This window comes from Thyridium curvatum, assembly GCF_004353045.1.
Source record: "Thyridium curvatum strain D216 chromosome Unknown NODE_7_length_750237_cov_83.650653, whole genome shotgun sequence".
Lineage (NCBI taxonomy): Eukaryota > Fungi > Ascomycota > Sordariomycetes > Thyridiales > Thyridiaceae > Thyridium > Thyridium curvatum.
Genome location: NW_022156762.1, coordinates 279955 through 307902, shown reverse-complemented (window position 1 = coordinate 307902; position 27948 = coordinate 279955). Strand labels below are relative to the sequence as shown.

At 56.6% G+C, this 27948-nt stretch overlaps 11 protein-coding genes across 11 annotated transcripts; 8 read left to right on the top strand and 3 right to left on the bottom strand.

The window, feature by feature from the left end:
• Positions 1 to 475: 475 nt before the first annotated feature.
• On the top strand, positions 476 to 733 carry E0L32_001821 (uncharacterized protein; the record flags this gene model as incomplete). The annotated part of the gene is made up of 1 exon (XM_031135942.1): positions 476 to 733. The coding sequence occupies one exon, from the start codon at positions 476 to 478 to the stop codon at positions 731 to 733; it is 258 nt and encodes an 85-aa protein (XP_030989957.1).
• A 538-nt stretch (positions 734 to 1271) lies between these two features.
• On the bottom strand, positions 1272 to 2681 carry E0L32_001820 (uncharacterized protein; the record flags this gene model as incomplete). The annotated part of the gene is made up of 1 exon (XM_031135941.1): positions 1272 to 2681. One exon carries the CDS (start codon positions 2679 to 2681, stop codon positions 1272 to 1274), a length of 1410 nt encoding a protein of 469 aa, XP_030989956.1.
• Positions 2682 to 3820: 1139 nt separating this feature from the next.
• E0L32_001819 (uncharacterized protein) lies at positions 3821 to 5754 on the top strand (the record flags this gene model as incomplete). The annotated part of the gene is made up of 4 exons (XM_031135940.1): positions 3821 to 4117; positions 4197 to 4254; positions 4306 to 5227; positions 5400 to 5754. 4 exons carry the CDS (start codon positions 3821 to 3823, stop codon positions 5752 to 5754), a joined length of 1632 nt encoding a protein of 543 aa, XP_030989955.1.
• Positions 5755 to 6840: 1086 nt separating this feature from the next.
• On the top strand, positions 6841 to 8679 carry E0L32_001818 (uncharacterized protein; the record flags this gene model as incomplete). The annotated part of the gene is made up of 2 exons (XM_031135939.1): positions 6841 to 7169; positions 7263 to 8679. The coding sequence occupies 2 exons, from the start codon at positions 6841 to 6843 to the stop codon at positions 8677 to 8679; spliced, it is 1746 nt and encodes a 581-aa protein (XP_030989954.1).
• Positions 8680 to 9584: 905 nt separating this feature from the next.
• E0L32_001817 (uncharacterized protein) lies at positions 9585 to 10097 on the top strand (the record flags this gene model as incomplete). The annotated part of the gene is made up of 3 exons (XM_031135938.1): positions 9585 to 9632; positions 9715 to 9775; positions 9859 to 10097. The coding sequence occupies 3 exons, from the start codon at positions 9585 to 9587 to the stop codon at positions 10095 to 10097; spliced, it is 348 nt and encodes a 115-aa protein (XP_030989953.1).
• A 467-nt stretch (positions 10098 to 10564) lies between these two features.
• On the bottom strand, positions 10565 to 12445 carry E0L32_001816 (uncharacterized protein; the record flags this gene model as incomplete). Its single annotated transcript, XM_031135937.1, has 1 exon — positions 10565 to 12445. One exon carries the CDS (start codon positions 12443 to 12445, stop codon positions 10565 to 10567), a length of 1881 nt encoding a protein of 626 aa, XP_030989952.1.
• Positions 12446 to 12864: 419 nt separating this feature from the next.
• On the top strand, positions 12865 to 13468 carry E0L32_001815 (uncharacterized protein; the record flags this gene model as incomplete). The annotated part of the gene is made up of 2 exons (XM_031135936.1): positions 12865 to 13111; positions 13215 to 13468. The coding sequence occupies 2 exons, from the start codon at positions 12865 to 12867 to the stop codon at positions 13466 to 13468; spliced, it is 501 nt and encodes a 166-aa protein (XP_030989951.1).
• A 399-nt stretch (positions 13469 to 13867) lies between these two features.
• E0L32_001814 (uncharacterized protein) lies at positions 13868 to 16703 on the bottom strand (the record flags this gene model as incomplete). Its single annotated transcript, XM_031135935.1, has 2 exons — positions 13868 to 13969; positions 14049 to 16703. The coding sequence occupies 2 exons, from the start codon at positions 16701 to 16703 to the stop codon at positions 13868 to 13870; spliced, it is 2757 nt and encodes a 918-aa protein (XP_030989950.1).
• A 3920-nt stretch (positions 16704 to 20623) lies between these two features.
• E0L32_001813 (uncharacterized protein) lies at positions 20624 to 22320 on the top strand (the record flags this gene model as incomplete). The annotated part of the gene is made up of 2 exons (XM_031135934.1): positions 20624 to 21449; positions 21530 to 22320. 2 exons carry the CDS (start codon positions 20624 to 20626, stop codon positions 22318 to 22320), a joined length of 1617 nt encoding a protein of 538 aa, XP_030989949.1.
• A 1053-nt stretch (positions 22321 to 23373) lies between these two features.
• Positions 23374 to 26016, top strand: E0L32_001812 (uncharacterized protein; the record flags this gene model as incomplete). Its single annotated transcript, XM_031135932.1, has 1 exon — positions 23374 to 26016. One exon carries the CDS (start codon positions 23374 to 23376, stop codon positions 26014 to 26016), a length of 2643 nt encoding a protein of 880 aa, XP_030989948.1.
• A 607-nt stretch (positions 26017 to 26623) lies between these two features.
• E0L32_001811 (uncharacterized protein) lies at positions 26624 to 27640 on the top strand (the record flags this gene model as incomplete). The annotated part of the gene is made up of 1 exon (XM_031135931.1): positions 26624 to 27640. The coding sequence occupies one exon, from the start codon at positions 26624 to 26626 to the stop codon at positions 27638 to 27640; it is 1017 nt and encodes a 338-aa protein (XP_030989947.1).
• Between the last annotated feature and the right edge of the window lie 308 nt (positions 27641 to 27948).

The following is a 27948-nucleotide window of genomic DNA, read 5'->3' as shown; positions in this document are numbered from 1 at the left end:
CAACCAAACAACAAGACACCCGAGGCTTTCGACGACAGTGCTGTGCGTCTCAAGACTAAAGGTGCCCCCTCAGAAGTATTCCGCTTTTCCGTAAAGCGTTTTCCATCTTTCTTTACATTTTGCTCTCATGGATGCTTTCGCTCCCGGGTGTGATATCGGAATTCACGTTCAGAATCCCGGGGGTGGCTGTTAGTGGCAGGTACAAGTACACACCTCCTCAGCGGGGTTACCTAGGTATGCTTTTAGGCTTGGAATGCTTGTGGTACTTGTACTTCGTAGTCCCTGAATTTACAGGTGTCGCGTGCAAATAAGAAGACCCCACCAATAAGTGGACCCCAATGTCTGTCTCCCAGAAAATTTATCTCGAGATTCTTGGATCAGACCTTGACACATCCACCTACAATCCAGCTTCCCTGCCTACCTAGGTACCTTCTCTGCACCGCTCTCGTCGCCAACGGACGCAAACACCGCCACAATGCATCTCATGATCAACCTCGACGAGTCCGGGAAGCGGACCTACACCCTCAAGAAGACGCTCGAGGGCAAGGTGACCAAGTCTGCGCATCCTGCCCGGTTCTCGCCCGACGACAAGTGGTCTCGGCACAGGGTCACGCTGAAGAAGAGATTCGGTCTCCTTCTGACCGAGAAGAGTTGGTGGACCTTCCCTACACTGAAGACAGTAGCAAGAGCTGACATTTGCGGCGCAGAGGACCTCAAGGCCCTGGGCACCTAATTGCCGAATTCTGCGATCGTCGACATTCTGCTGAGCTCGTGCCAGCAATGTCTTGGTGTGCGCGGTGGGCTTGGCGCGATGATATATCACGATAAAGAACGGGTCACGGGGAACGGTCTCTACAACGGATGATGCCATGGGCCTCAGAAGTCCGGCGAAGGGTTTATTTCACACGAGGTTGGGGCAGAGCCAAGGAAGTCTTCGCTTCAGCGATTGACGTCTCTGGCCAGCCGCTTTGGTGCTTCCCTCTCTCTGTTTCCACGGGTTGAGCGTTTTGGAGTTCAGGAAGTCTGTTTGTTATACCTCGAGTCGAGCACCCGCCTTGGGTTCATCAGTGAGCGGCGATGGCTGTCGATTTAGAAAGATGGCCATGTGTACATGCACGCAGAAAGCTCACAACAAGGGCAATAGAATCTTTAAGGTTTTCATGCATCATGATGGCTCCCCGTGCCAACCTAGCCCCCTCGTTTTTCATGCTATGTACCTAGGTAGCCTGCTTGGAGGACACATCGTCCACACGAGCTCACTTCACTACTGATCAACGCTTTTTGCGAGCGTTCACGTTCCTACCCGCACCCACCTTAATTCGGCCATTGGCGCTCCGACGCTCGCCAGTAAGGATGCCTGGCAGATAATCTTCATCCATGAGATCCCGATACCGTGTCCTTCGATCCTCTTCTTGCTTTTTGACATACTCTTTCTGGTCTTCTGCCAGGATAAGGTCACGACCCCAACCGTTCTGGCCACCACCACGTACATTTGTGTTCTTGCCGTTGGCACTCCCATGGGTCGGCTTGGGTACGCTGTAGACGTTTCCTCTGTGGGACCACTGGAAGTTCCGTTTGAGGTGCAGCTTGAAGTTGCCTTGTGCGTCGGTCGAGCAACTGACGCGGGTCAGGGTAGCCTGGCCACATGAGGGGCAGAATTGCTTGTCCATCTGCCGGGTCACCTTGTAGCAGCCGTGGCACCTCAAAACCCAGGTCTTGACTTGTGTGATGCGTGAAAGGGACGGAGAACAGCAATTCAGGTTGATCCTCAGCGCTACGTTTTGCATGGCGAAGTCCGAGGTCAACATGGCTGCTTTGAGGAACTTCTGCGCGGGTTGCGAACCGGCGGCGCTGGGTCCCTGCTGCTCCTGATGGCGCTTGAAGTTCGATGGTGTAACCCAACCGTCGCTGTCGTCGTCAGAGCCAGATTCGCTCTCCTGAGTGTCGTGGGCATGGACCTCCTCCTTCTTCCCCTGCTCCTCCTCCTCTGCCGGTTGTGACTCTAGAGTGACACCCGCCAGTTGTTTCGTAATCCCGTCATCAATCTTGGGTAGCGTAGTCGACCCCGATTCATCATGGACCGGCGGCGCAGCGTTTTCGGAGTTTGGCAAGTCTCGCAATTCTTGCGTTCCCTCTTCGGCTACGGGATCGCTATCCAAAGCTTGTATGGCATAGTCTTGCTTCTCCCCATCAGGCCTGCCCGGTGGCTTGCCGTTGACGCTCTTCTGGGTGGGGGTGTTCTTCAGTCTCCAGTCACCGCCGTTCCTCTCGCACTCGAGCTCATAGGTCAGGGCAACCACATGAATATCAGCTCGACTCAGAACCTCGAGGTCACCAGTCCTTCGAGCAAAGTCGGTGACAAACTTGACTGAATCTGATTTGGGGCTGCGTAGTTTGAGAAAGGGGAGGAGGGTCGTCTCGAGCCGTGTACGGGTGGCCTGGTCGCGCACTTCCGAGATGACAGAGGGGATGGTGTACAGCTCATCAGCCTGAGCGAGGAGAGTAGAGACAGGTGGATCGTTCTTGATCAGGGGACCAGTATCGATCACAAGACAGTGTATGGGCTTGCCCGTCGTCGGAGCAGTGACTGGCGTGGAGGAGGCGGAGGTGGGGTTGGGAGCGGGTGATACCCCCCCAGGAGGGGTTGGCCCCGACGGCGATAAAGAGGACACCGCCGCCATGGTTGCAGATGATATGTTGGCCACGGAACAGAGAGCTGTTTGGCGCGTTCAGTCGGAATAAAGCCTTGTTTGTGGAAACGCAGCTGCTGTAATATAGAGCAAAGCACTAAAGTGTGTTGGTGTGCAAAATGTGTTGTAGTGAGGGGACTTGACGATGGACTTGACGATAAGGTGATAAGAAAAAAAAAAAAATCAAGTCTGTAAGAGGTATGGACGCCATTCGCCACTACCTACCTAGGTACTTCGTAGGTACTGTTTCGTTTTTTCTTTTTTCTTTTCCTTTTCCTTTCTTCCTCTGATTTTCGGACACTCCAGTGGGCCCGCCTTGGCGATTAGCGGAACTCAATTGACTAGTACATGTACTTGTACTGTACTTGTACTAGAACAAATACTCCGTAGTCCACGTCCTTGATGTCAACCCAATCAATTTCGGCAGAGAGATCAATGAATGGATCCCTGCACTCAATCGGTACCCGGCACACCAAGCTACCTAACCTAAACTTGCGACACACATACCTAGGTACCTACACCATTCCATCAAAATGGCTGTCTCCCTACTCAACAATGAAGGCATGTACTCCGTATGCGTGGGCGAGGGCGTGTCCTCGAGGCTGGCCTGCTCCTCGCATGCTTGCTCGTAACCAGACACAGGTGAGTACATTTGATGTCTAAGGAGCGAAATAGAACCAGTGGACGGATAAACGGCAGTGGGAGGAAGTGCCGAGACCTTCGCCTGCCCACAACCAGAGGACATGTAACAGCCAAGACATGCCAGGCCGAATGGGAGCTGGAAATTCAGCTCGCCAGGTCGCGCATGCATGTGCTAATAGATGGCACTAGCGCCCCGTTCCTCATTTGCTTGTGATGGGGCCAGGTGTGGTCGTCACTTATTAGCTAGACGGCCTACCAAACCGATGATCTCATGCACCTTGTTTTTGGGGCCCTTGTGTGGTTTGTTTGGCTCACCTTTGGGTCCTTGTTCCACAGACAAACCTTCTCGACGCCCCTGCGGACCTTCTTTCTCTTGGAAGAAGATACATCTACACGAGGCTCGCACTGGTTGTCGAGGCTGAATTGTGATATCGTCGCGCCCGGCTCTTAGACGGGTCTACCTGCCACCTCTCGAGTCGATCTCGGCCATGAACTCGCAAGGCGGCGGGCCTTATGGCCAGAACGGGGGCTACTACTCCCAGCAACCGCCCCAACAGCCATACGGCGGCGGGCAGCAGCAGTACTACCAGAATTACCAGCCTCCGCCCTCATACGGCCAGCCAAACTATTATCAGAACGGCCAGCAAGGACCGACACCCCCAGCGCCTGCTCAGGCCCAGCATGATGGTGGTGCCTACGGCTACGACTCCAACGAGAAACAGTCTTTCGACCAGGCCTTCCGTGTGGAGCGGCCCAAATGGAATGACTTGTGGGCGGGCATTTTGGTATGTTGATGTTCACCTCCTTTCCCTCTAAGCCCACGTTCTCGACTCCTCGACCCCCCCTGACACGGACGGTGCTCAGTTCTTGATCTTTGTTGCCGGCTTTGTCGCCGTGTCCGGAATATCTATCTCGGGCTACTGTAGGTATCCCGTTGTCCGCTGCGCTGGTATCCCGAGCTGACGAGAGACAGCCTCGACCAAGAAGAACAACGGCAATGGCATCTATGATGGCAAAAACGACTTTGGTCTTTCGACCAACACCATCATCCTCTTCGTCTTTTGCCTCTGCATCGCCCTCGTCTTCAGCTACGTCTACATGTGGCTGGCTCGGGCCTTTACCAAGCAGTTCATCTGGATCACTGGAATTCTCAACATTGTCTTTGGGCTGGCCAGCGCCATCTACATGCTCTACCGCAAGTACTACTCTGGGGGCATCGTCTTCCTGATCTTCTCGCTGTTCCTTGTCATAGCTTTCATAAGCTGGATTCCCCGGATCCCATTCAGCGTGTTAATGCTCCAGACCGCCATTGACGTCGCCAAGCAGCATGGACATGTCTACATGGTCAGTGCCCTCGGCGGTCTGCTGGCAACTGCATTCGGGGCTTGGTTCTCGGTGACGCTGGTTGCTGTATATGCCAAGTATGAACCCGGCAATAACCCGGCGTGCAGCACGACCGCAGGCGGCTGCAGTAGCGCCAAGGTGATTGGTCTGGTCGTCTTCATCACCTTCACTGGATATTGGATCTCGGAATGGCTCAAGAACACGATTCACACCACAATCTCGGGCGTTTACGGCTCGTGGTATTTCTGCTCCAAGAATTATCCCAGGGGCGTCACCCGCGGCGCCCTTCGACGCTCCTTGACCTACAGTTTTGGGAGCATCAGCCTGGGCAGCCTGATTGTGGCCATCATCAACTTCCTCCGCCAGCTGTGCTCGATGGCTCAGAGGGAAGCTGCTGGGGATGGCAACATTGTTTCCTCCATCCTGTACTGCGTCTTGGGTTGTCTCATCAGTATCCTGCAGTGGGCGGTCGAGTTCGTCAATCGATATGCCTTCTCGCACATTGCGCTGTACGGAAAGTCCTACTTTGCGGCTGCCAAGGACACCTGGAAGTACGTTACCTCTTTTCCCTTTTCCCTTTTCCCTTTTCCCTTCTCTCTTTTCCCTCCTCGCTATCCCCGGTTTCCCCATCACCCCCCCTCCATCCATTCTGTGACAAGACGCACACCCGCCGAGCCCTCGGACTAGGCCTGGACTGACTGCTGGTACCTTTTCTCTATCTAGGATGATCAAGGACCGTGGCATTGATGCCCTCGTCAACGAGTGCCTGATTGGGCCCGTCCTCAGCATGGGTGCGACTTTTGTCGCCTATGCCTGTGCTTTCATGGCGTACCTGTACCTGGAGTTCACAAAGCCCGCGTACAACAACCAGGGCAGTTTCACGCCGGTCATCCTGGCTTTCGCGTTCCTCATCGGGCTGCAAATCTGCAATATCTTCACAACGCCCCTGAGCTCGGGCATCGACACGATCTTTGTGGCTGCAGCGTGGGACCCGCAGGTCCTGATGCGAGACCACCCGGATCTGTACGACAGGATGGTCCAGGTGTATCCCCATGTGCAACAGGCCATCCACGCCTGAACAGAGCCCGATGTTGGGTTTCAGTGGTTCTCTGTAGCATCACCGAGGCAAAGGTGACTGACTATTTGGAGAAGATGGATCTGTTTACAACAGGGGCATAACGGCGGCCACTCGAGCTGGTGCATGCATACGTAGAATGTTGAAAGGAGGATGGCCGTCTTTGTGGTGGCCAAAAGTATTGTACGTAGATGCGTTGAAATAGAGTCACGAGATATCCCCATGATGCAGGCGTACCTGTCCCAGGTACGCAGGAACAGACAGAGAGAGACCTGTGATGCACAATGTGATGATGTTGGGTAGGTAGGGCTAACTAACTAGGGAGTGCATCGATCTGTCCATCTGCCATGTCTCTCGGCTGATCTCTCCACAACGATAGGTGATCGTTCGTCCATTGCAATGGCGCTACCGAGTTCTACTCCGTGATGACGTTTGCGCGGGCTCCAGATCGAGAGTCTGGACACGAGACCCGGCAATTCCCTATGACGCCACGGTACGTGATTGGTGGCCAGTAGCACAGAATTGGCAGGAAAACTCAGCCTAAGCGATTCGAGGCGGGTCCTGTCACAGACCGAGTCCCCAGTTTTGCGGTGACGCCGGACTCTTGTAGCATCCCGGTCCCTCAGCTCAGGGACACAAAATTCCAGTCTGGGCCTGTTCAATGTTCTTTTCATCCTCGGCTGCCTCCGTCTCCGAGACGAGAAGAGCAAACTTTGAATTGAAGAACAGAAAAGAACAGAAAACTCCATCGATAGACCAAGAAGCACAAACCCCCCCCCCCCCCTAACGAGAATAATAAACCCAATTTAACACGCAACGCGAACCATCCAAGCTCTTGCCTCCCCTTTCCCTATTGATTCTCAACAATTTCGAAGCGTTCCTGAAACTTGACCAGTCAAACTGGGCACACGCACGCGCGCGCGCGACACACACTCTCTGGCGAACAGTCGGCGACCGACGATCCCTCTTCAGGTCGATTTCGCGATCACTACGAACCAGAACCGGCTCCCTGGCCTGTCACCCACGTTGCCGTGCCACCAAGCCGGGCGATACGATACCAGACGGATCCGACTCGTCGCAGTAGACGCCATGGTGGTCCAGCGGAGGGATGAGGAGCAGCCGAGCAGGCTGGCTTCGTACCTGGCTCGACTGAACCCGGTGCCGGCCTTCCCTCAATATACCGGACCTCACAAAGTCGGCACCATCGATGTTGAGATCCCCGTCTCCGACCTCGAATCGCCCAGCCCGGCTCCAGAAGGTGCCGCCGCCATCCACACGATCCAGTTCCGTATCTTCTACCCGGCTGGCCCGGATTCCAATGGCGGAAAGATCAATTGGCTTCCCGCTCCCCAGCGCCAGCACATCACCGCATATACCACCTTTATGGGCCTCGCACCCTTACTGGCCGAGGTCGTCTCGTAAGCTCTCTGCCCTCTGCCCTCTGCCCATCTCCTCAACGGGAGACGCTTTGGCGTGCGCCGACTGACTTGGCCTGTTGCCTCTGCGTACAGATTTCTGCCGCGCCATCTGCACTACGCCACCCTCCCCGTCCACAAGAACGCCGCCCTCCTCGAGCCCGACACCCCCAGCAAGCGATGGCCGACCATGGTTTTCTCTCACGGCTTGGCGGGGTTTCGCAATGCCTACTCCTACTTTGCCGGCTCCATGGCCAGCCACGGCGTGGTCGTGATCTGCCCCGAGCACCGAGACGGTAGCTCTGTCGTGTCCTTCATCCGCGACCCTGCCCGCCAAAATGCGTTTCTCAGACGGAATCGGGGTAGCGTGGTGCCCTACGTCCGCATCCCGCACACAGAAAGCCCCGAGATCTGGGCTGCTCGCAACGCTCAACTGAGGATCAGGCTCTGGGAGCTCGGCCTACTTCATGACGCCATCCTTCGGCTCGACGAGCAGCCCGATTTTGCCAACCTCAACCTGTCTACGCCACAAAATGCCTTGGCTCAGTACCGAGGCAAGCTCGCGGTCCAGGAACCAGGCAGCATCATATGGGCTGGGCACAGCTTCGGAGCAGCAACCGTCGTGCAGTTCATCAAGAGCACCTACTACGCCGATGAACCTGCTGTGGCCGCCATGGCTGAGCCTCTTTTCAGGCCAGCACGAGGCTCGCGTCTGAGGCAGGCCATCACGGAGAAGAACCCCACCATCCTGCAAGACATGTGGTGCTTCCCTCTGCTTGCCGAGTCGTCTCGGCCCCTGTGGAACCTGCCTCTCCCGGCATATGCAGATGTCCCCACGGCGCCCGGCGGCAAGGCCTTACTGGCTGTAGAATCGGAGAGCTTCTTCAAGTGGACGAAACATCTGCACGCCACTGCCCGCGTCCTATCGCCCGACCCAACAGCCTCGTGCGTCGTGGCTTCGGCCTTTGGCAGACCGAGCGGTCTGCAGCTCCCCGAGCCCAGTGTGTTTTACGTCGAACAAAGCGCCCACCTGAACCAGAGTGACTTTGGTGTTTTGTTCCCCTGGCTGACTGGTAAAATGTTTGGCGTCAAGGACCCGGAGCAGTCTCTGCGCCTGAACTTGCGGGCTGCCCTGCAGATGCTTCGTGCCAACAGTGTCCCTGTATCCCGTACATCTTTTGCGGACCTGGTTGATGGCGAACTTGTGGACAAACCTGGGGTGCGTGACGCCCACGATGACCGCGTTGCGGACGACGGAGTTCTCGACGACGAGAAAATCCTGAGCCGGAGCGAGCCCACAGGCATTCAATCCTGGAGGTGGGTCGACATCATAGGGCTGGGTCAGGAGACTGGCTCCCTTGAGCAGGGCAAGGCAGACACCACGTCACAACTCGACGCCGACGGGACGGATGAAGAACAGCAAATGGAGCCGGAACTCGAACCGCAGCTCAGCCGACCTGGCAACGTTACAGGGGCCATGTCGGGTGTTGCCCCATCGGCCAACAGCGCCTGAGCAGAGCTAGATGCTAGCTGTGCTTGGCTGCATGACCTGGGGATTGGCCAATGATGTACCGAAGAATGACGATTATGAGCAATGTATGGTGTCTGGTGTCCATGATAGATTTAGATAGTCCTTGCTGCTGCTGCTGCTGCTGCTGCTCCTGGGTTTGAGCGCTTGGTAATTTTACTCGGCATAGAACCTTAAACTATGAAGATTACCCAAGACATATATCCATCCAGACACTTCGAACCTACTGCGAAACGTGGAAGTGTACATGTCGTAATACCAGCACGACCGTTCTTCATGTGTTATTGCACGTGCCCTGTGTTGGAGGGGGAGAGAGGATGCCCGGTGCTGCCATAAAGGCATCAAATGCCTGAATAATTGCGGGCTGGGCTGTAGAAAGCGCACGATACTCAGGCTATGTGTTTTCCTGCTGTGCAGCTTGACTGGAGCACTCAGCATTTGATTGATTGCAGTGAGTTGACAATAATAGGTAGTAACTGAAGGTGGTGTTGAGTCTGGTCCATGAATGAATCCACTACCAGCCTAATCAATTTGATTGATACTGACTGGAGTGGACCGCATCGGAAAATTTTCGCTCCGGTGGGATTTGCGTGCACTGTGGACGGACTGCATCAATGCTCCAAACCATTTACTAGTCTGAGCTCACAAAGGCGCATCGACTGTACTCCAGCTTGGATCTCGCATAGAACGAAGAGTCTTGACACGCCCAAAGCCTGCGTGGACACTTCACTCCCCGTCGCCCACCTGTGACGCTCCCTTTACCGACCAGAGCAACTCCACTCGTCGGCTCCTGAACCCCAAAACAAACAAGGCGCGATCTAGCAGCCTTTGTGACGACTATCTACGACATTCGTATCCGGTGCACTCATCGACCGAGAATTCTCATCACCATGACCTCGACAATCGGCATACCCATCAAGCTTTTGAACGAGGCCCAGGTAAGCTCCGACGCGTTGCTGCCTTTGGTAGAGCCAATCTATGGCCCCCTCACGTTTGGCTGACCCTTGCTTGTTCAAACAGGGCCATATCGTGACGCTGGAGATCACTTCAGGCCAGACATACCGAGGAAAGCTGTTGGAAGGTAAGGAAAACCCCAACAGCCCGTTCGAGCTTGCATTCCATGAGCCCGCAGACTGACCAGAGGACTCGCCTTCCCCCAAATAGCCGAAGACAACATGAATGTCCAGCTCAAGGACATCACCGTCACCGCCCGAGACGGCCGGGTCAGCCATCTGGAGCAGGTCTACATCCGCGGCAGCCACGTGCGCTTCTTTATCGTTCCTGACATGCTACGAAATGCCCCCATGTTCCGGAGTCGCAACGTGCGCGGACGTGGTGTCGGCCTGGCCAGAGGAAGAGCAACTGTCAGCAGGGCACGAGCTGGTGGACGTGGCGGTCGGTAAAAACATCGAGCTGGAGAGGACATAGAGACATAAAACAGAATAACGGGCCGACAGATGGATCAGTTAGCTACTCGGGTCTGGGGCCTTGAACCGGCTACGGAGGAGAGGGGGGAAGGGAAGGCGGGCGCGGATTACTCAGGACTGAGATTGCAGGCGTTCAGGGGACACCTCGGGGAACGAATATATTTGCATTTATGGGTATATCCCGGTGGAAATCGCGTGTGCGCCCAAAAATAAGCGGCGGCGGCTGGAATGACAGATGGGAGAGGCAAGACTGGACCCATGATGCGCGATCAGGGCAGGTCATTTCCCTTGATGGTGCTTCGGCTCACGGAGTGCGAATCAAGAGACAGACAAATACAACGTTGAGACCTTTTCCAGGCCAATCTATGCCAACTCGTTTCGTACACGAGCATCGTTTGGTATTACAGTGCAGTGGACTATTATGCCCTTATGGGCGCATCTGCCTATGGGAGTTTTTGCAGAGCAGCTTCTGCCTTCTCGACCAGTTCCCGAGCCCGCTCCAGATCTTCCACTGCTCTGCCACCTTGGGCATACTCTTCTTTTGCCTGGTCTAGGTAATGGGCCACACTGGATTCTGCAGCGCGGATAGTTTTGCGGCCTTCCTCACGGACTTCGCCTTCCCAAAAGTCTCGAGCGGCCTCCCACTTCTTCTGCATTCTTCCCAAGCTCCAAACAAGGCCAAGAGCCGTCACAGCGCCAGCCTCGTACGCGCCAAAGGATGACAGGTACATCAGGCCGCCGAGGGCCGCGGACAATGCAGAAGAGCTCGAGGTTTGCAAGACGAGTTTTTGAGCAAGCGCCTGTAGAGCTGGAATTGTCTCGTCCAGGAGATAGCGCCTCGTGAAGCTGATGTGGGTGGGCCACTTGGCCTCGACAATCTGTCTCGTCCCATCAGCCGTTGCGCTGGGCTGTAGGTATGCGGGAAGCTCGTCCCTGGCATCGGACGACTGGGACTCGGCTAGGCGACCTGCCAGATAGACTATTTCTTGCTCTGACCTCGGCAGGAAGCGTTGCGTGACCATCTCCGACGTAAGCATAGTGACGTCGTCAACTCTCCAGAACAGCTTCCACCATCCCAATTTACGCCATCGACGGCCCGAGAAAACCAAGTCTAGTTCCTGTTGAAGTTCTGCGTGAGCCCCCTCCGCCCAATCAGCGAGCCGCGCATTCAGCCTGGGACCCGACAGAAGCGCAGGGCGTGCGCAAGACACATGTCGCGCCTCCTCAGCCTGGATAGACGCCAACGCATTTTGCAAAACCGAGGCCACCAGCTTGCGGACGGGCAGCTTCGTGGCACCATCCTCGCTGGACAAGCTGCCCAGTGTCAACCAGCTCCGCACATCCGGAATGTTGCTCCGATACCAGCATGCCTCGTATTTCATGGCGTTGGAGACGTTGTCGCGGAAGAGGCCGAGGCCCTGCGCCCCGAGATCGATATCGATGTGCATGAAGGGGCAGCTAGACACATCGTCGGTCGGGTGCCTGAGATTTACTGCTGCGGCGATCTCGTCCTTGTCGTCTACGAGAGGCATGGCGGATACGGCTAGGGCACCCAGCATACCGTCTGCCACTATCAAAGCTTTGTGGACTGGGGTCGCGACGGGCGTAACCCTGCCCGAATCCGAGGTGGGAATCTCAACAGCGGGTACGAGGACCGACTCCTCGAACTCTTGTATCGCACGGGCCCTCGGGTTGGTGGTGAGAGGGTTAGTTTCCATTACCAGGATCTCGATGTTGTGCCCATTCAATGTAGGTACCGACACCTGCATCTCACGTATGAGATCAGTTCTGGACTGCCTCAGGGCCTCTTGGTCCGGCGCATCTTGCTTGCCAATGCGAACAACTAGAGGATGGGCTGTGTCATGCTTATCCAGCTCCCTTTCCCACTCCTCTTCGGCCTTGAGAGGGTCGGCTAGAAGTAGGCGTAGCACTTCCTTTGCTGTTCGCCCAGGGTGGCCGTTGGCGATGCCGAGGATGGCGATACGTATTGACTCCTTGCCGGCTTCTTGCTGAAGACTGCGCAGTGCCAGTTGCACGCGTGGCAGACTCACGTGGTTTGGCGCATGCTTCTCGAGCTCCGCCAGAGTGTCTTCTAGGTCTCGTCGTGCTGCGGAAGCGTCGGTGGTTGCATATCGGGCGCTCGCTACGACGCTGAGGCGGCCAATGTGTTGATACCTCGACCTGGCTATCCTCGACCTGGCCCTAGCCGATTCCTGGGTGGTCAAGGAGCAAAAGAAACAAAGGGAAGGACGACAGGCAGGTCGGGTCGTAGATCCTAAGCGACCGCGGCCGACGACTGGTCGCAAGCCCAAGCCCGGCGGCATGATGCCTGTCGAGGACGTCGAACGAGCGGATGCGCTGTGAGGGAACGCAGCGTGTGCTTCAGGTTCTTGAGAAGCTGAATCGGAGCTGGCGGTCGTAGGTAGGTATTTTCTGCGGGACGGACGGGGGAAACGGTCAGTGCTTGGAGCTACGGGTCAATTCGCACTCCAAGTAAAACTACAAGTACTTCCGATAAGATAAGGAGGTACTCCACATGGACCACATTACACCAAACATGCATGTACAAGTAGCGACCTACGATCAGCATTCGCCCGCCCCTCCACGTACCTTGGCTCGGCGGATGCAAACACACCTCACGCATCATCTCATCTCACCGGGCCCAGCGTTTTATTGAAGTAGAACTGCCACAAACCAACCCTCCTCCAGACTGCCCCAGAAAGACTGTCCGCGTAGTTACAGCATGGCGCAATCAACGGCCCATCGTCGGCTGCTCCAAGAGTATCGCGCCTTGACCAACAACCCCCCGGATGGCATCACTGCAGGCCCCGTCTCCGAAGACGACCTCCTCCACTGGCAGGCTTGGATACAAGGACCCGAGGGCACTCCGTTCGAAGGCGGCATCTTCCCCGCCGAGCTCCGTTTCCCCAAGGATTACCCCCTTGCTCCGCCCACGATGAAGTTCCTCGACGAGGTGTGGCACCCCAATGGTAAGTGTCCATCATCCATCATTCTCCACCGCTCCCGCTCGTTTTGCAACGCCGTCGCCGGTGCCTTAGACCACGCTCGGCAAATGTCTGACCGTATCGCCAGTGTACCCGAGCGGCTTGGTCTGCATCTCTATCCTGCACCCTCCCGGCGATGACCCCAACCATTACGAGCACGCATCCGAGCGGTGGTCTCCCATACAGAGCGTGGAAAAGATCCTCATATCCGTCATGAGCATGCTAGCGGAGCCCAATGACGAGAGCCCCGCAAATGTAGAGGCGGCGAAGATGTGGCGCGAGCGGAGGGAAGAGTATGAGCAGAAGGTCCGCGACGGCGTAAGGAGGATGCTTGGTCTCTGAGTCTTGGCACAAGAGAGTATCCCGGTCTGAGCTTTATCGGGGAGGTCGGACGGGGCGGAGCACTCATCTGGACGATTGTCCATCGTCTTGCCTCTCCTGCTGCTCTTGGGCCCGCGGCGTGTCCCAAGCTTCGTGTCCCGTTTGTCGTGGGATACTTGCGCGTAGATAAACTATTCGTTCTGCTTGCATAGCAAGGTGTTATTGGGCTATGATGATTCAATTCAGTGCATTTCCTATTGTACTTTGCTCCATCTTTGCACCGTTTGCGTCGCGTTCTCAGCCTTGACATTACTGCAGGGTCATCACTGATCACAATGGCACACCCAGGGCGTCAAGCACCCCGAATCGGCTTGTCGCTGCATCGCTAAAATTGCCAAAATTCTACGCTTGGGTCCACGACTACATGCCGTTATCGGCCTTGAACTTGTCCCAGGCCTCGTTCAGGGTGCTGAAAACGGTACCTGCAATCATGCGGGCTTCTGTGCTCGTGTCCTGCGCCAGCTGGAAAGCGGGAGGGTGTTAGCAACGGCCAGGAGCGCGGCTGAGGGGTGCCATAGACAGGCTCTCATCTGGGACTTACCTTGTCAGGATGACATTTTGCGATCGCCTTCATATAGACAATCTTGACTTTATTGGCCAGAACCAGCTCATGGAGTCCGACTTTCTTCCACCCGCTGCCCTCCCACAGGACTTGGTCCAAGCTGCCTAGCAGTGCACGAAGATTATCTCGTTTCCCGTCCCTCCAGGCTGCAATCCGTGCATCAACCTGATCAACTAGTGCAAATCGTTCGCCGTCTGCGGCTTCGGCGGCTTTGTTGGCGGCTCGAAGCCGTTCTACAGCGTCCGAGTCCTTTGCTGGGGCGGCGGCGCCGCCGCCGGGGGGGCGCCGGGCGTTTGGCCTTGCGGCAGTACCTGTTGGGCGCGGCGAGGGCGCGGCGGCTTTCAGGGGCGGTTTCGGAGCTAGTGCTTTCTGGCATCGCTGCCGACCAGCAGTGGCCGTTGCACCACCAACGCCGGCTTCCACGCAGGTCTGCCACACAGCCATGGCGTCGGACCACTTTTCCATCTGCTCCAGCCCCTCGGCCTTGCGCGTGAGGGCCTTGCCGTAGAGGTCGCGCATATCGCGCTTTTCGCTTGTACCGTCCTCAAGAGCGACAAGCTCATTCTCCCCTTTGCCGGGGCCGATTACCGCAAGGGCGGCGTCGGCATCGTCCACCGCCTGGCGGGGCTCGCCCGTCTTAAGCGCCGTGAGCGCGCGATTACAGAGGAGCACAATGGCCAATGGGTGCGTCGAAGGTATGGCTGCCAGTGATGAAGAATAAGACGCATGTGCTGCGGCATAGTCGCCTCGTTTAAAATGCGCTGTACCATCCAGGCGATGCTTGTTGGAACTTTGGAATGATGCTGGGCTGCAAGGGGGGATCTGTCGCGGAGGCAGTTTCGGCGCGGGCTTTGAAGGAGGCGCACTTGGCCTTGTTGTGGTGTTTTGCGGAGCAGGCGCCTGCTGCTGTCCTCCTGTCCGAGATGCCAAGCGGGGAGAGGATCGAAACGAGATATCTTGGGTTGGTTGCGATGAACTAGGCAGCGTCTCCCGTGCCGGCTGGGGGGATGGCTTCTTCCTGCGGGCCGGGCTAACGTATGCCTGTGCACTCTGTTCTTCTACCGACTGATGGTTCAATCTCGCTCGTGGATCGCGCACTGGAGGCTGCTTGGCCTGTTGCCACCGAGGAACAGGACTATGCCGCCTTTCGGGCTGGTCGAACGCTGCAGGGGCCTGGGTCCGCGAAGAAGTATGTGTAGGTGGCATGGACTGGGGCTTTCGATCGGGATGTGCACCGCCTTCCAACATCATGGCTTCATCAGTGACGTCTTGTTGCCGCGCAGTGTTTCTGCTGGACGGATGGTCTGCTTGAGCCGACCGCATCCACTTTGGTTGGCTGGGGTCGGCGTCCTGCTGGAAGTCGGCAACAGCTTGTTGCATCTTTTTCTGGCTGGTCTTCCAGAGAGAATTAGCAGACTTGAGGAAGCTGGTTCCCATAGCAGCCGCCGTCTTGGCGAAATCACCATCGTTCTGATGAGTCGAGACAGCATGTTGACGAGCATCCCCACCTTTGGCCATCCATGCCGCGCTGTCGGTACCGTTGGAACTCTTGGTTTCTACTTGCCGTCTCCCGTCGCGGCCGTTTGCACGTCGCTGTCCTTGTGATTTTTCCTTTGCAGCTCTGTGCGCGTCATCCAGTAACCAGTTTGCAGCAGCCTGCACGTTCAGCCCAGCTCCGCTTTCCGTTAAGCCCCGGCGGGCGTTTTCTGGGCTGAAGCCGTAATCGACCAATTCAGCCACAGCTCGGTCGAAGGGGTCATCCATGTGTGAGACAGCTTGCTCAGCAGACGAATCGGAATCTCCATCTTCGATGGGCTTGCCAGGTTCGGGACTTTGAGGCTGACTGGCCTTGGCCTTGCGGCGAACCTCCTCCACAGGTTTGGCTAGGTCGCCGAGGAAGTCGTCATCGCCGCCGTTGGCCGGACTGACGGCAGCGCTGCTGCTAGGTTTCGAGTTGAGCTGGCCAAGATCGAAAGGGTCGTCGTCTTCGAACCCGCCTCCTCCATGGCTCGTGCTCTGGGCGTTAGCCCCCCACGCGCCGGGGTCACTCAGATCCAAGGCGGGCCCGGAAGCCGGCGTTGCTGTCCGCGATGCAGATTCGGCGGGTGGGGGATAGTGACTATCATTATCCACCTTTGTTTCGGCGTTGAATGCGGCGAACAGGTCGTCGTCCGAGTCGGTTTTGCGGCGCTCTTGAGCAGGCTGGTTGGACAGAGCTGGCGATGCTGTTCTTGAGTTGACACCCGAGTTCGAGGCAAGCGTGTCGAAGAAGCGGCCATCGCCGTAGTTAGCCTGGGCTTGCTTCCTGAGATCGTCCTGCTTCTTGCGCTTCTCGGCTTCGAGACGCTCCTGGCGCTCGCGTAAGCTCAGGTTGGCGGTGTTCTTGGCATGGCCGAAGTTGACTAGATTGCTAAAGCTGTCTTGGGCCGGTTTTTGAGGGGGCGGCTTGAAGGAGGAACTGCCCGAGGCTTGATTGGATAGGGGGGTATTGTGGCCGGAAGAGAATGGCGAAGGAGTCGGGCGCAGCGAAGGGTAGGCGAATGCATTCGGCGGGTTCGTGGAATTGGGAGGCGCCTTGGAGGTCTTGTTGGTGTCCGAGGTGGACGACCAATCCAGGGCCGAGAGGTCGTCCATTGTGACGGAAGTCAGATTCAGCAGGTACGGTGGCTCTATCGGGACATGGCGAGAGTGTGTGGGCGTGCTTGTTTGCGGTCCTCCAAAAAGGCGACCCGTGGTATCGAGTGACGATGCAAGTCACAATTGGCGAGACCAGTTCCGAGTCGGGGAGATATTGATGGATGAGCTCCTGGTGCCACCTGTGCGTGCTGTACACACCAGCCTGGGGCGGCTTCCAGAACATCAAGCTGGAGGTCTAGCGGAGTGTGGCACGATGTGGCTGGTGCTTTCAGTGGATGCACGCTGTGGTGCACGTGATTGGAGGTAGACTTAGGTACTGTAGTTAGGGCCTCACACGGAAAGGTAGGTACCTAGGTAAGGTACCTAGCTGTATTATCTACTCGGTAAGGTACCTGATCAACTTGCCTTGCGCACTTCACTCTTTTCTTACTCACCTACAAGTAGGTACCTAGAATAAGTCAAGTACTTAGGTACGGAGTGCTTTGGGGCGCCTCCCCAACATGCACAGCGAGGCTGCATTCATTGTCACCGGTTGCCTCATGGTCAAGGATGGTGAGGTTGAGGCTCGAACCTTGGTCTGCAAGCAGGCAAGCAAGCTACAACTCCCACTTTGATTGTGTACGGAGTACAAGTAGAATGGCAACAAGCTGGGAAACAAAAAGGCAGCAGAAAAGCCAGGATCCAACAGCACGGCTCCAAGGATTCGTTTCTGCGGAGTAAACCTGCCAACTCCCTAGGTACTCCGTATTGATGTCGCAGGCTGATTGGTGCACGGCTCAAGCTGTTCTTGGCTGAAACGTGTTTCATGTGCTTGGCGCCAGCGCTTGCAGAAAGGGAGAAAGAAGCCCCCAAAAACGCCCTTCACCTCTCTCATCCCTGGCACAACAGATAGGACATACCTCTGGGTACCTAGGTAGGTAGCTACAAGAGTACGTACTTGGATATTCAGTTCAGGATGCCGACCCCAGAGTCGCCAATGCGAGAGGTGCCCAAAACCACGAGTGAAAGGCAGTTTTCAGCCGGAAGCGCCAGACAGCCAGCACCAGCAGAATCCCTATTAGTATGCCTGCCGAGGGGATGTTCCAATGGCATGCAGGTCGTCGATATTTGCCGATCTGAGCTCTGCCCCTGATTATCCCGCGCATCTTCATTGACACGACACCCCTCTCGCTGGGTTCACGGCACACTCAGCACCGCCGATCCTGATCGCCGCACACGGCACGACCGAGCAGGTCAAGACGATCTGCTCGAGATGGAATGCGGGACGGATGTTCTCTGTCAGAAAGACGCGCGCCCGAAGCTGGTGCAGGCATTGTGCGCGAATCCTGCTCCATACTTGCGGTCCCATGATATTGGAAGTGCGTAGGTACGTCAAGTGCCAAGGTAGCTACATACCTAACGTACCTATGTAGTTGTAGTTGGCGTTGAGTGGCGTCATCGCTCAGGTACATGTACTTACACGCCTCGCGCGCACGCGAGCTTCGTCGTGCCCAAGGGCCTGAATGTTCTCCACTGTGCTGTCGCTCATGATGGATGTGCTGGAGAACAAGGCTAACCTGGAAGAGAGCGGGCACATCCGAGTCTGGTCTTTGGCTTGCTCCAGCACATGGTGCTCCCGACTAGACTTGAGTACCTAACTACCGACCTTGTTACCTACTTACCTTTAGGCAGTTAGTAGTTACATACAGTACCCAGGAAGCATGCAGTTGCCAGTAACTAAGATAGATAGGTCATCGAGAGGAACGGTGTGTGCGGAACAAGCACCTGGTCCTCCTCCTCTTCCGTTCTTCGTCAGGCATGGAGTCGCGAATAGAAGACAGGGGGCCGCTGGTGCATGAGGATTCTTCCTCTCCCCTGTCAAGCCTGTCGGGCTTGTCGCTTAGCGGCGCTCTCGTGGCAGTGGCAAGGCGACCAACCAGTCAGAAGGGCTGCCCAGCCCCTTGGAGGCACTTACAAGAATTCCACCAGCTCGACTTCGCAGGGATCGTGAGCCAGCCGTGCACCCCCCGGCCAACCGGCACTTTGCATTTTCAAACCCAGGCTCTGTACCTTAATCTATCTCTGATACAAGCTGACCCTCTCTTGTGCTGGTCTGTGCCGTAGTTACCGCTTTCCCTCCCTTTCCTCGCTCCCCCTCCCTCTCGTCTGAGCTACCTAAGCTGCTTCAACGGCAGAGCCATGGGATTCCCCAGACTCGGTGCTGTGCGAGGGTGTGAGCGAGTGAGGAAGTGAGAGAAGAGGGCGACTCCTTGCAACACCAGAGCATTTCCACTCCGTAAGGAAGCTACACAAATAAGGAAGCTGAAATGGGATGTCTACATAGACCTATCCACAGATTAGGTAGTTACTTTACATGTTGTACTCTTGTATTTAGGTACGCCACGGGCGGAATGTTCGTCTTGATCGACGGAGCCGGTCCATCAGCAGAACATGGGTGCGGTGTATACAAGAAATGGGTGCAAGAATAGATCGACTTGGTCTCTCTTTTTTCTGACCGGGGGGCCCAACAGCTCACGATCTGGAGTTGGGAGTTTGGGAGAGAGAAGGGGGGGCGGTTGGCAGTGAGTGGTGTGGGCGCGCGAGCCGACACCCGCCCCCCTCGACAATCCTCCCAGCGCCCCTCTCAGCGCTGCTTCTTACATCGAGGTTCATTCCACGCATCCCTCCCTTGGCTTCTCTTTCCTTGCCTCTTTTACTTCGCCTCCGCAGCCCAGTCTCTCCCTTTTCCAGATCGTCTGGATCGCCTCTCTTTTCTCTTCCCTCTTTCTCTCTCTGCCTAGCAGCAGGTTGCCTTCTTGTTGGTGGTGGATTTCTTCATCGACGACATTCGCTCCTTCGTCCCAACCGCCACCTCGCTCACGTTCTTTCGCCCACCCAACGGCTGTCTGATTTCTTTTGGCACAGTCGTCGCTCTCCTTCCTCTGTGTTGATCGCATTCGTTTCTCCCAGTAAATTACACGGTTTCACCGGTCGAGTATTCTCTGTTAGAGCGTTGTCCAGACTCAAGGATTTGGATCACCAGCTACGGTTGCAGTTTCAACCGCCGCAAAGAGAAAGGGAAAAAAGGGTTCCAGATACAAGGGGCCGAGAGAATAAGCCAGGACAGAAAGGCAAAAACGAAAAACGAAAAACGTCCTGATATCTGCTTCCCTCCTTGGTTTCTTCCCCTCCGTTTTCTTCTCTTTCGAATCCAGTCTCGCTTGGCTGTTGTTGGCTCGAATTCCTGGTGGAGTGCTGCTGGACATTTAGCCCGCCACCCACCCACAGGTTGGAATTTGACATCGTGAGAAAGCCTTCGCTGGTGAGGCTGGGAAAAGCTGGCCCAGGCATCACGTCACAGGTCCTTTCCGTCTTATTATTACCACGGGCGTTTCTTCCTTGACGCCTTGCCGCTGCTTAAACTTGCAAACCTTGATCCTCACTTGCGGTCGACATTCCTTCTTTTTCACCACGCCCGACACCAGCAGTGACTTTTTTTTAAGGTGTGGCTTCGGCAGCGCCTGATTCACTTACACGCCGCTTCACTTACACGGCCTCGGAAAGCCACAAACGCCAACGACTGACGCAATATCACATTTCACTCACTCACCAGCAACGCATCTTCCCTCGTCCTTCTCGGTCTTTTGCGTCACCGTTGCATTGAGATTCTGACCGCTACCTGGTCGCTCCATACCCGATCATTTGTCTCGACCTGACAAGATCCGGCCGGCAGTGCATCAAAACGCCAAACAAAACCTTCCCAAGGCGCGACAAGAACCAGAGACACTGTCAGCTCATCTCTTCAACATCTACAACGGGCTGCACACATACGAATTTTGTACCGGATCCATCGCTCTTCATCTCGAGCACGCCGGACAAGATCGACTTTCACCATCTCACACCAACCCTCACCCTTTTCAGCCAGGATCAAAGCTGAGATGAGGATCACCCTACTTCCCGTCTGGGCTTTTGCCCTGACCGCGACCGCCTTCTGGCGCATGGAATGCCACGCCCGCGTCGGCCTGGCTAGACTCGACCCTCTGGTCTCGCCCGGAGAGGTCTCCCAACACGTCCATGCCATCCACGGTTCGAGCGGATTCTCCGAAGACGCTACCTACGAGGACCTCGTGCGCGCCAACTGCACCTCATGCGCTGTCACCCAGGACAAGTCGGTGTACTGGCACCCATCCGTGCTCTTTCAGGACGCTTCCACCGGCGAGTTCGAAGCTGTGGACCAGAGAGGAGGCATGCTAGCGTACTATCTGCTGTACAGCAATCCCGGTGAGAAGTCTGTCAAGGCCTTTCCCCAGGGTTTTCGCATGATCGCCGGCGATAGCCTTCGTCGCAACTACAGCTTGGGCGATGTCAATACCCCGGATCCCGAAAAGTCGTTGTGGGCTGCTCTCGGCCAGGTCACCCAGGGCGATCTCGCCCAGCGTGCACTGGGCTTCAACTGCCTCAACTACCAGAAGGCTCCCGAGGGCTCGCTCTACCGCCATTTCCTGCCAGACAAGGCTTACCTCGACGCGAATTGCCCCGATGGCATTCGCTTCGAGCTGATGTTCCCGTCGTGCTGGAATGGCAAGGATCTCGACTCGCCCAACCACAAGGACCATGTGGCGTATCCTGATCTTGTCATGACCGGCACCTGCCCTCCCGACTACCCCATCCGTCTCGTGAGCCTCTTTTACGAGACCATCTGGGCCACCGATGCATTCAAGAACCGTCCTGGAAAATTTGTCATCTCCAACGGAGACCCGTACGGTAAGCCACCAGTCTCCCCGCGTGCTATGCAGCCGACACTGTCAATATTCGAATCATCAGACTGACCTCTTGTTTCGTAGGTTACGGGTACCATGGCGACTTCATGACTGGCTGGGACCCGAACTTTTTGCAGCAGGCCGTCGATACCTGCACAAGCGACAGCGGAATGATCAGCGCTTGCCCTTTGTTTGATATCCAGGATGACTCCAAGGCCAACCAGTGCAAGATGGATCTTCCAGCCGCCCTCGTCAACGAGGATGTCCGCGGACCGGGCCTCAAATCCTTGCCCGGCAACGTCGCTATCCAGTACGGTCCTGGCCCGGCCACCATGGCCCACCCTCCCCAGCCATCGAGCGTCCAGGCTGTTCCTACCCTGACGTACAAGCCCGGCTCAAGTGCCACGGCCAGCGGCACTTACCTCCCCGGCCAGGTCTTCAAGGCCACGGCCGAAGGCGTGGCCCAGGATCAGCCCACAAGCACGCCTCCACCGCAGGCTTCCGCTGCTCAGGTTCAGCCCCCTGTCGCTCCACAGGTCCAACAGGTGTCTGTGGAATCGGCGCCGGCTGTGCCCCCAACGCCAGCCCCTGTCCCTCCACCGCCGGCCACTACACCTCCCGCACAGCTGCCTGCGGCGCAGGCCGCTGGCGATGGGCTCTCTTACGAAGTTGTCCGTACCGAATATGTGACGAACGGCAACATCGTCTCCGAAATCGTTTGGCAAGAAGCTGTTGTCTATGTGACTGTGTCGGAGGATGTCACCTCAACAGTCACCGTCAGCGCCGACGTGCCCAATCAGGTCCAAGTCAAGGCCCGCCGGATCCCCGGCCACGTGCATCGCCATGCCGGACGGCAGCATGGACACCGATCCTGATGATGCCTACCACCCCGACGAGGATGTCTTGTGTGGACCACAGCATCTGCACAGCCGGGCTACCACGCGCAGGATACTAGGCGGTTTGCCCGTCCATGATCTTTGTTGTTGCAACTTTGAATTCTGTTGCCTTCTCGAGCCTTTTCTTCTTCGTCTCCATTTGATCGGCATACTGGCATGATTTTAGCACCTGTCCTTTTTGCCTTCCTCTCCCGCGGGCTGGGTGCAGGAAGGGAATTTCAAACGATATCCACTAGAAATGAACTTCGAATGACTCTACTCTGTACCAAATGAAGAGCCTCCGTTTCCGCAAGATTTGCTTCACACGTGATGATTGATGGGTCTACATACAGCTGAAATTCCTATTCGTATGGAGCAAAGCCTGTGTACATTGTAGATGTATTCCGCACTTGACCAAGTCTAGATTTGAAACAGCTCTTTCAGCATTCCTCACCGCGTGCCAAACCATAGAGAAATCACCTGTACCTAGTCTTGTAGCTTCGCTGAGAGCCATGTCTTCTCACCGCGCGCTTTGCACAGTGAACGATCATAGGTTCGCCCATACGAGTTGTCCAACTACGCATCGCTTGCCGCAGCTCTTGCAAACCAATCCCTCTCGAATTCCTCTCTACTGTTCTCGTTGAACTAGGTAGCAGCCTACTCTGGTGGAGATCCCGATACTTACTAGGTAGATGTTTGGTGTGGACACGCTCTGGAATGAGGTCGCTCATAGCGACGCATTCCAACCATGATTAAACAGCCTGACATGACCACAGCAAAGGGTCGCGGTCTTCGCATGGTCCCCAAGTGTTCAACTTTGTTCCTTACCTGTGCGTTCATTTACTGTATCAATGCATCTCTATCCAAATCGCCCTGCAGCGCACCACACAGAAAAGAGATTCAACGAGACGGAAAGCGAACCACCTACCCTGCAAGGAGTCAACCTGCATGATACACGGAGCTGCGAGCCGACGTAGTGATACAACAACGCAGGTTGTGCCATGTGGTGGTGGTGACCACTGGTCGCATCCAATCCGGAGAGGACTCTACACAATGGGTCCGTCGATGAGGTCGGGCTCGGTGGCGGGGAGGGACTCGTCGACATCTAATGTCGGGTCGACGCCGTTCAGCCTCGGCGTCTTGCTTGCGATTGTGATCGGTGGGAGCGCCGCGGTGTGCATTGGAGGTGCGTTCTTCTGCGTGTGGCTTTCACGCAAGCGTGCTGCCAAACGCCGTGATCTCGACTATGTCGATGCCTCCGAGGCTTTCCCCCACGACGACGCCGACAGCACCGGCACACGAGCCCAGAGCCCAAGACGTTTACAGAAACGACCTTCGCACTCGCCAGAGAAGAGGAGGTCAACCCGGAACTCTTTCCTCCACAGCTTCTCAGTGCCAGTCCTCTCGCCCATGTTTGGTAACGACAACAATTTTGGACCTATTCGTACAAAAGGAGGCGAAAGCTTGACGAGGCTGCGGAGTTCAAGCTGGATCGACGAGGATGCCATCCACGGGCCCAAGGTCAAGAGACACGGTACACACGGCCGCAAGTCCATACGAGATTCGTGGCCGCTGAGGTCGTTGCTCCCTGGCTCCCCGACTGTCCCCAAGGTGCAACTTGAACACCACCCGGGGCCGTACACACGAGCTCGGTCGTCACTCAGCGCGTCCACGGTGTCGATGCCGAGCATGCCCGTGCGCCAGCTGCCCGAGCCTCCCAAGCCTGCACACCTGCGTCCGGCGGACCCTCAGGCCTCCATGGGTGTTCCTTATGTCTATGAGGACTTCCACCAGGAGCAGAGTGCAGATGTTGCCCAAAAAAGCAGCCCGACGAGATCACACACGCGCAATATCTCGACCGATTCGACACTATCGGAGATTCTGCGCTCAACGGAGAAGCGATTGCAGGAAGGCGGCGGGAGTGGGCGAAGAACAACAAGGTCTACCATCTCGCCAACGAGAAGCCTCCGTGCTGCCCAAGCCGAGTCGGGTGATGAATCAGCGTCCTGGCACATGCGGTCGCGGACTCCTAGTCCCGCAAAGTCCGCTCCAAATATGCCATACCCAACTGCGCCGAGCCACGCCAAACAGCTCTCGCAAGCGTCGGCAAACTCGGAGGCTGACAGCATCTTTGATGCTTACGGCGACTCCAGCCCAGAACGCAACGACGTACCCACGGCCCTGACGAGTCCGAGCCGGGTCCGTCGTGGCGAGCAAGACAAGTCCAGGCACAGACACGTATCCACCAGCAGCAGCGCTTCGTCCACATTGTCAACAGTGTACAGTGAAATAGAAGTACCTGGCGACCGGAACCGCATTCCCGCGGTACCAACCAACATGCCGGAAGAGGTGGGCAAGATTATCATGGCCCGGGCGGCAGCGCAAGGGGATCCGTTCATCTCCAGCAACTCCCCTGGGAGCATGGGGAGACCTCTACAAATGGCCACCCCGCCGAGGGCCCTTCCTCTCCACGGCACGGCGCCTCGATTCCAGCCGAGTTCGGCCAAGACATTTTCCTCGCTTCCTCTGGGGGGCGACTGGGAGAGGAGCCCGGCGTCCAAAGACGGTACCAAGTCGTTAGATGCCACCCCGACCCACTCCAGATTCGCTATGCCTGAACGCGAGACTTCTGAAGATCTGAGTCGCCATGACTCCAGCCGGTCGCAGGTTGTGTACCCCCCGCCGCTTCGGCTCAACTCGACCTCGCAGAAGTTCGAACCGAAGAGCGTGTCTCCAAACACGGACACTCTGAACAGACCTGGTGTTCTCATCACCAGTCCCACCACGCCTGGACTCGGGCTGGGCAGGGTGCGGGTGCATAAGGTGGCCGAGGTGGTGCCACCACCGCATAACCTGCGGCCTATCTGCAGCTCACCCACACTGGGACGAGAGGGGAGTCCCACAGAAGACGACACGCTCCCTCCACTCCCTGGGAGCCCTGAGTTGAGACTGATCGGCCAGCGCAAGATCACGGCCAACCCCGCGTCTCCTACCGCGGGAGAGAAGAGCCCGCAGCTCGGGAGGATGCGGGGCAGCATCCGGATCGTCTCGGCAGCATCATCCATCTACTCGCAGTTCCCAGAGGAGACAACCGGGAATGTCAAGTCGCCCGTCGAGAAGCCATCCGATCCCAACTGGGCGCGCGTACCGCTATCGCATGAGAACAAGGACAACCTCCAGGTGGCATCGACCATTGGAGAGCTACGGCGCATGAACAGTGCTGTGAGCGCCTATAGCGCGGCGTCGAGCTATTACAGCGCCACATCGAACCAGGACGCCGAAACGGTGCCTCTTCCAGTCCTCAGAGGCGGCGGTTGCAGTCCGTCACGGAAAGGCGGAGGCACCCGGCGCTACCTGGAGCTCGGCAGCAATAACAACTCGCCCAGGTCGACGTTGAAGACTGGTTGCGGTCTAGACCAAGCCGGGGAGGCAGACGAGCAGAAGGAGAATGCGCCCGAGCCGGGCAAGGTCAGCATTATCAGCATGCCGCGGATCGAAGTGGAGATGCACAGCACGCCCGGGACTAAGCGAAAAAGAGCATCGGGATACAGCAGTGGCGCGCCGCAATTCCAGACGCCGAGAAAGACTGCAAAGAACCGTCTGAGCGAGAGGATCAGCACAGCGGCCATCATGGAAGATAGCCCGGGCCTATACGATCGAGATGGGTTTCTGATATGCTCCCCGCCCAAGACATGAGGAACAACTACCAAAAGAAAAAGAAAAGAGGATGAACGCAGAGATATCCGGTGAAGCAAGTAAGCGTAGTATGCCGCTGGTTCCTTTAAGCCCGACCGGAGGAGGAGACGTGGAATCGGAAGGGGAGGAGGTTCTGGGCGGTGGCGGTTGAATTTACTGTGGGAGCGAGTGGAGGTTAAGCTACCTTAGGTAACTTGGGGGGCGGGGCTGAGGCTGGAAGGTTAGGCCCGTGGCCTCGGGCTGACCTAAGCACCCACCACACCACCTGCACACTCTGGACAGTAGTCGGTCTATTTGCTGCGCTTCGAACAACATACGTCGAGTTCTTGTTGGTCTCGGCCGTTGCTGGTGGACGCGTCTGCTTCACTTCGTGTCAAAAGTTGGGCCATCCGTCTCACAGTCCTTACATTTCTTTGGTTTTCTTTTCTTTTTTCCTCTCCTTCCTCGATATACACTCTTTTGAGCTCGCGTCCGGCCTGTTATCATCGGCGCCCCCAATCCTTTGAGCCAGCGCGCGGCTCATCCTCCCTTCCTTGAGTACCTACATATATATCTCCTCGTTTCTGAGGAAAGCTACGTTAGATACCACAGATCGTCTCTCTTGACAATGCCACCTATTCATCGTCCCAACTTGCCTCGTATCATCACCTACTACCAGACCCATCATGACGCAAGTGGCCAGCTCATCTCGGCGCTGCCGCTCGTCACAGCCAAGGGCATAGAGCTGACACATCTGATCGTCGGGGCTATACACCTGAACGACGACCCGAACGGCATGACGCTGAACGACCACCACCCGGACCATGAACGCTTCACCTCTCTGTGGGCCGAGTTGCGCATCCTGCAGGCTAGCGGTGTCAAGGTCTTGGGCATGCTCGGTGGAGCTGCAAAGGGCTCGTACGAGCGGCTCGACCAGGACAGGCTGACCTTTGAGCGCTACTACGTCCCCCTCCGGGACATGGTGCGGCGGCGGGGGCTGGACGGGCTGGACCTGGATGTCGAGGAGCCCATGAGCCTCGCGGGCATCATCCGCCTCATCGATCGGCTGCGCGCCGACTTTGGGCGAGACTTCATCCTCACGCTGGCTCCCGTCGCCGCTGCGCTGTTGGACCCCATGAGGAACCTGTCCGGGTTCGACTACGAGGCACTCGAGGTCATGCGCGGCTCCGAGATAGCCTGGTACAACACCCAGTTCTACTGCGGCTGGGGCGATTGCAGCAATCCCCTCATGTACGAGATGATTGTGGCCAGGGGCTGGCCTGCCAACAAGGTGGTGGTTGGCATGGTCACAAATCCCGAAAACGGCGCCGGCCATGTGCCCTGGGAGTCCCTCTCTACCGTCATCCCGCTTCTTGTAGGTCGACATCCCAACTTTGCCGGGGTCTCTGGCTGGGAGTACTTCAACTCTCTGCCCGGCGGCAGAGAGAAGCCATGGGAGTGGGCCGAATGCATGACGGGCCTGCTCAGAGGGGAAAAGCCCATCCCGCCGACTGCCCTTCACCAGTGGGCAGACCGAGCCAGCCACGCTCTGGTAGATATAGACCCGGACAGCCAGGGTGACGGCGCGGCCCCAGTGCCTTGTGAATTCGAGTATCACACGGATACAGATACTGACGTGGATTGATTTTAAAGGTCGCTTTGTCGGAGAGCCGGGACTAGGCTGGCGTGCCGACTTGCCTTGATCCTACCGATGCTCTCAAATGAGATATCCTACTCCTCTAAGGCGTTGCAACAATAAAACCTTAGGATGGAATGGGGTTTTCTTTAGCCGGATCGCCTTTTTTTTCTTGTTATTTTTTTCAAATGTGCATCTTTACGACAGCTTGGGTCCCTCCAGCCTGGTCAGGTTGCTGCTTTAAGACCCTTGCGTCTCCAATCTCTGGATCGACTTCTCCTCTTGAGGCCACAATTCCCTATGCGGCCTATACGCAA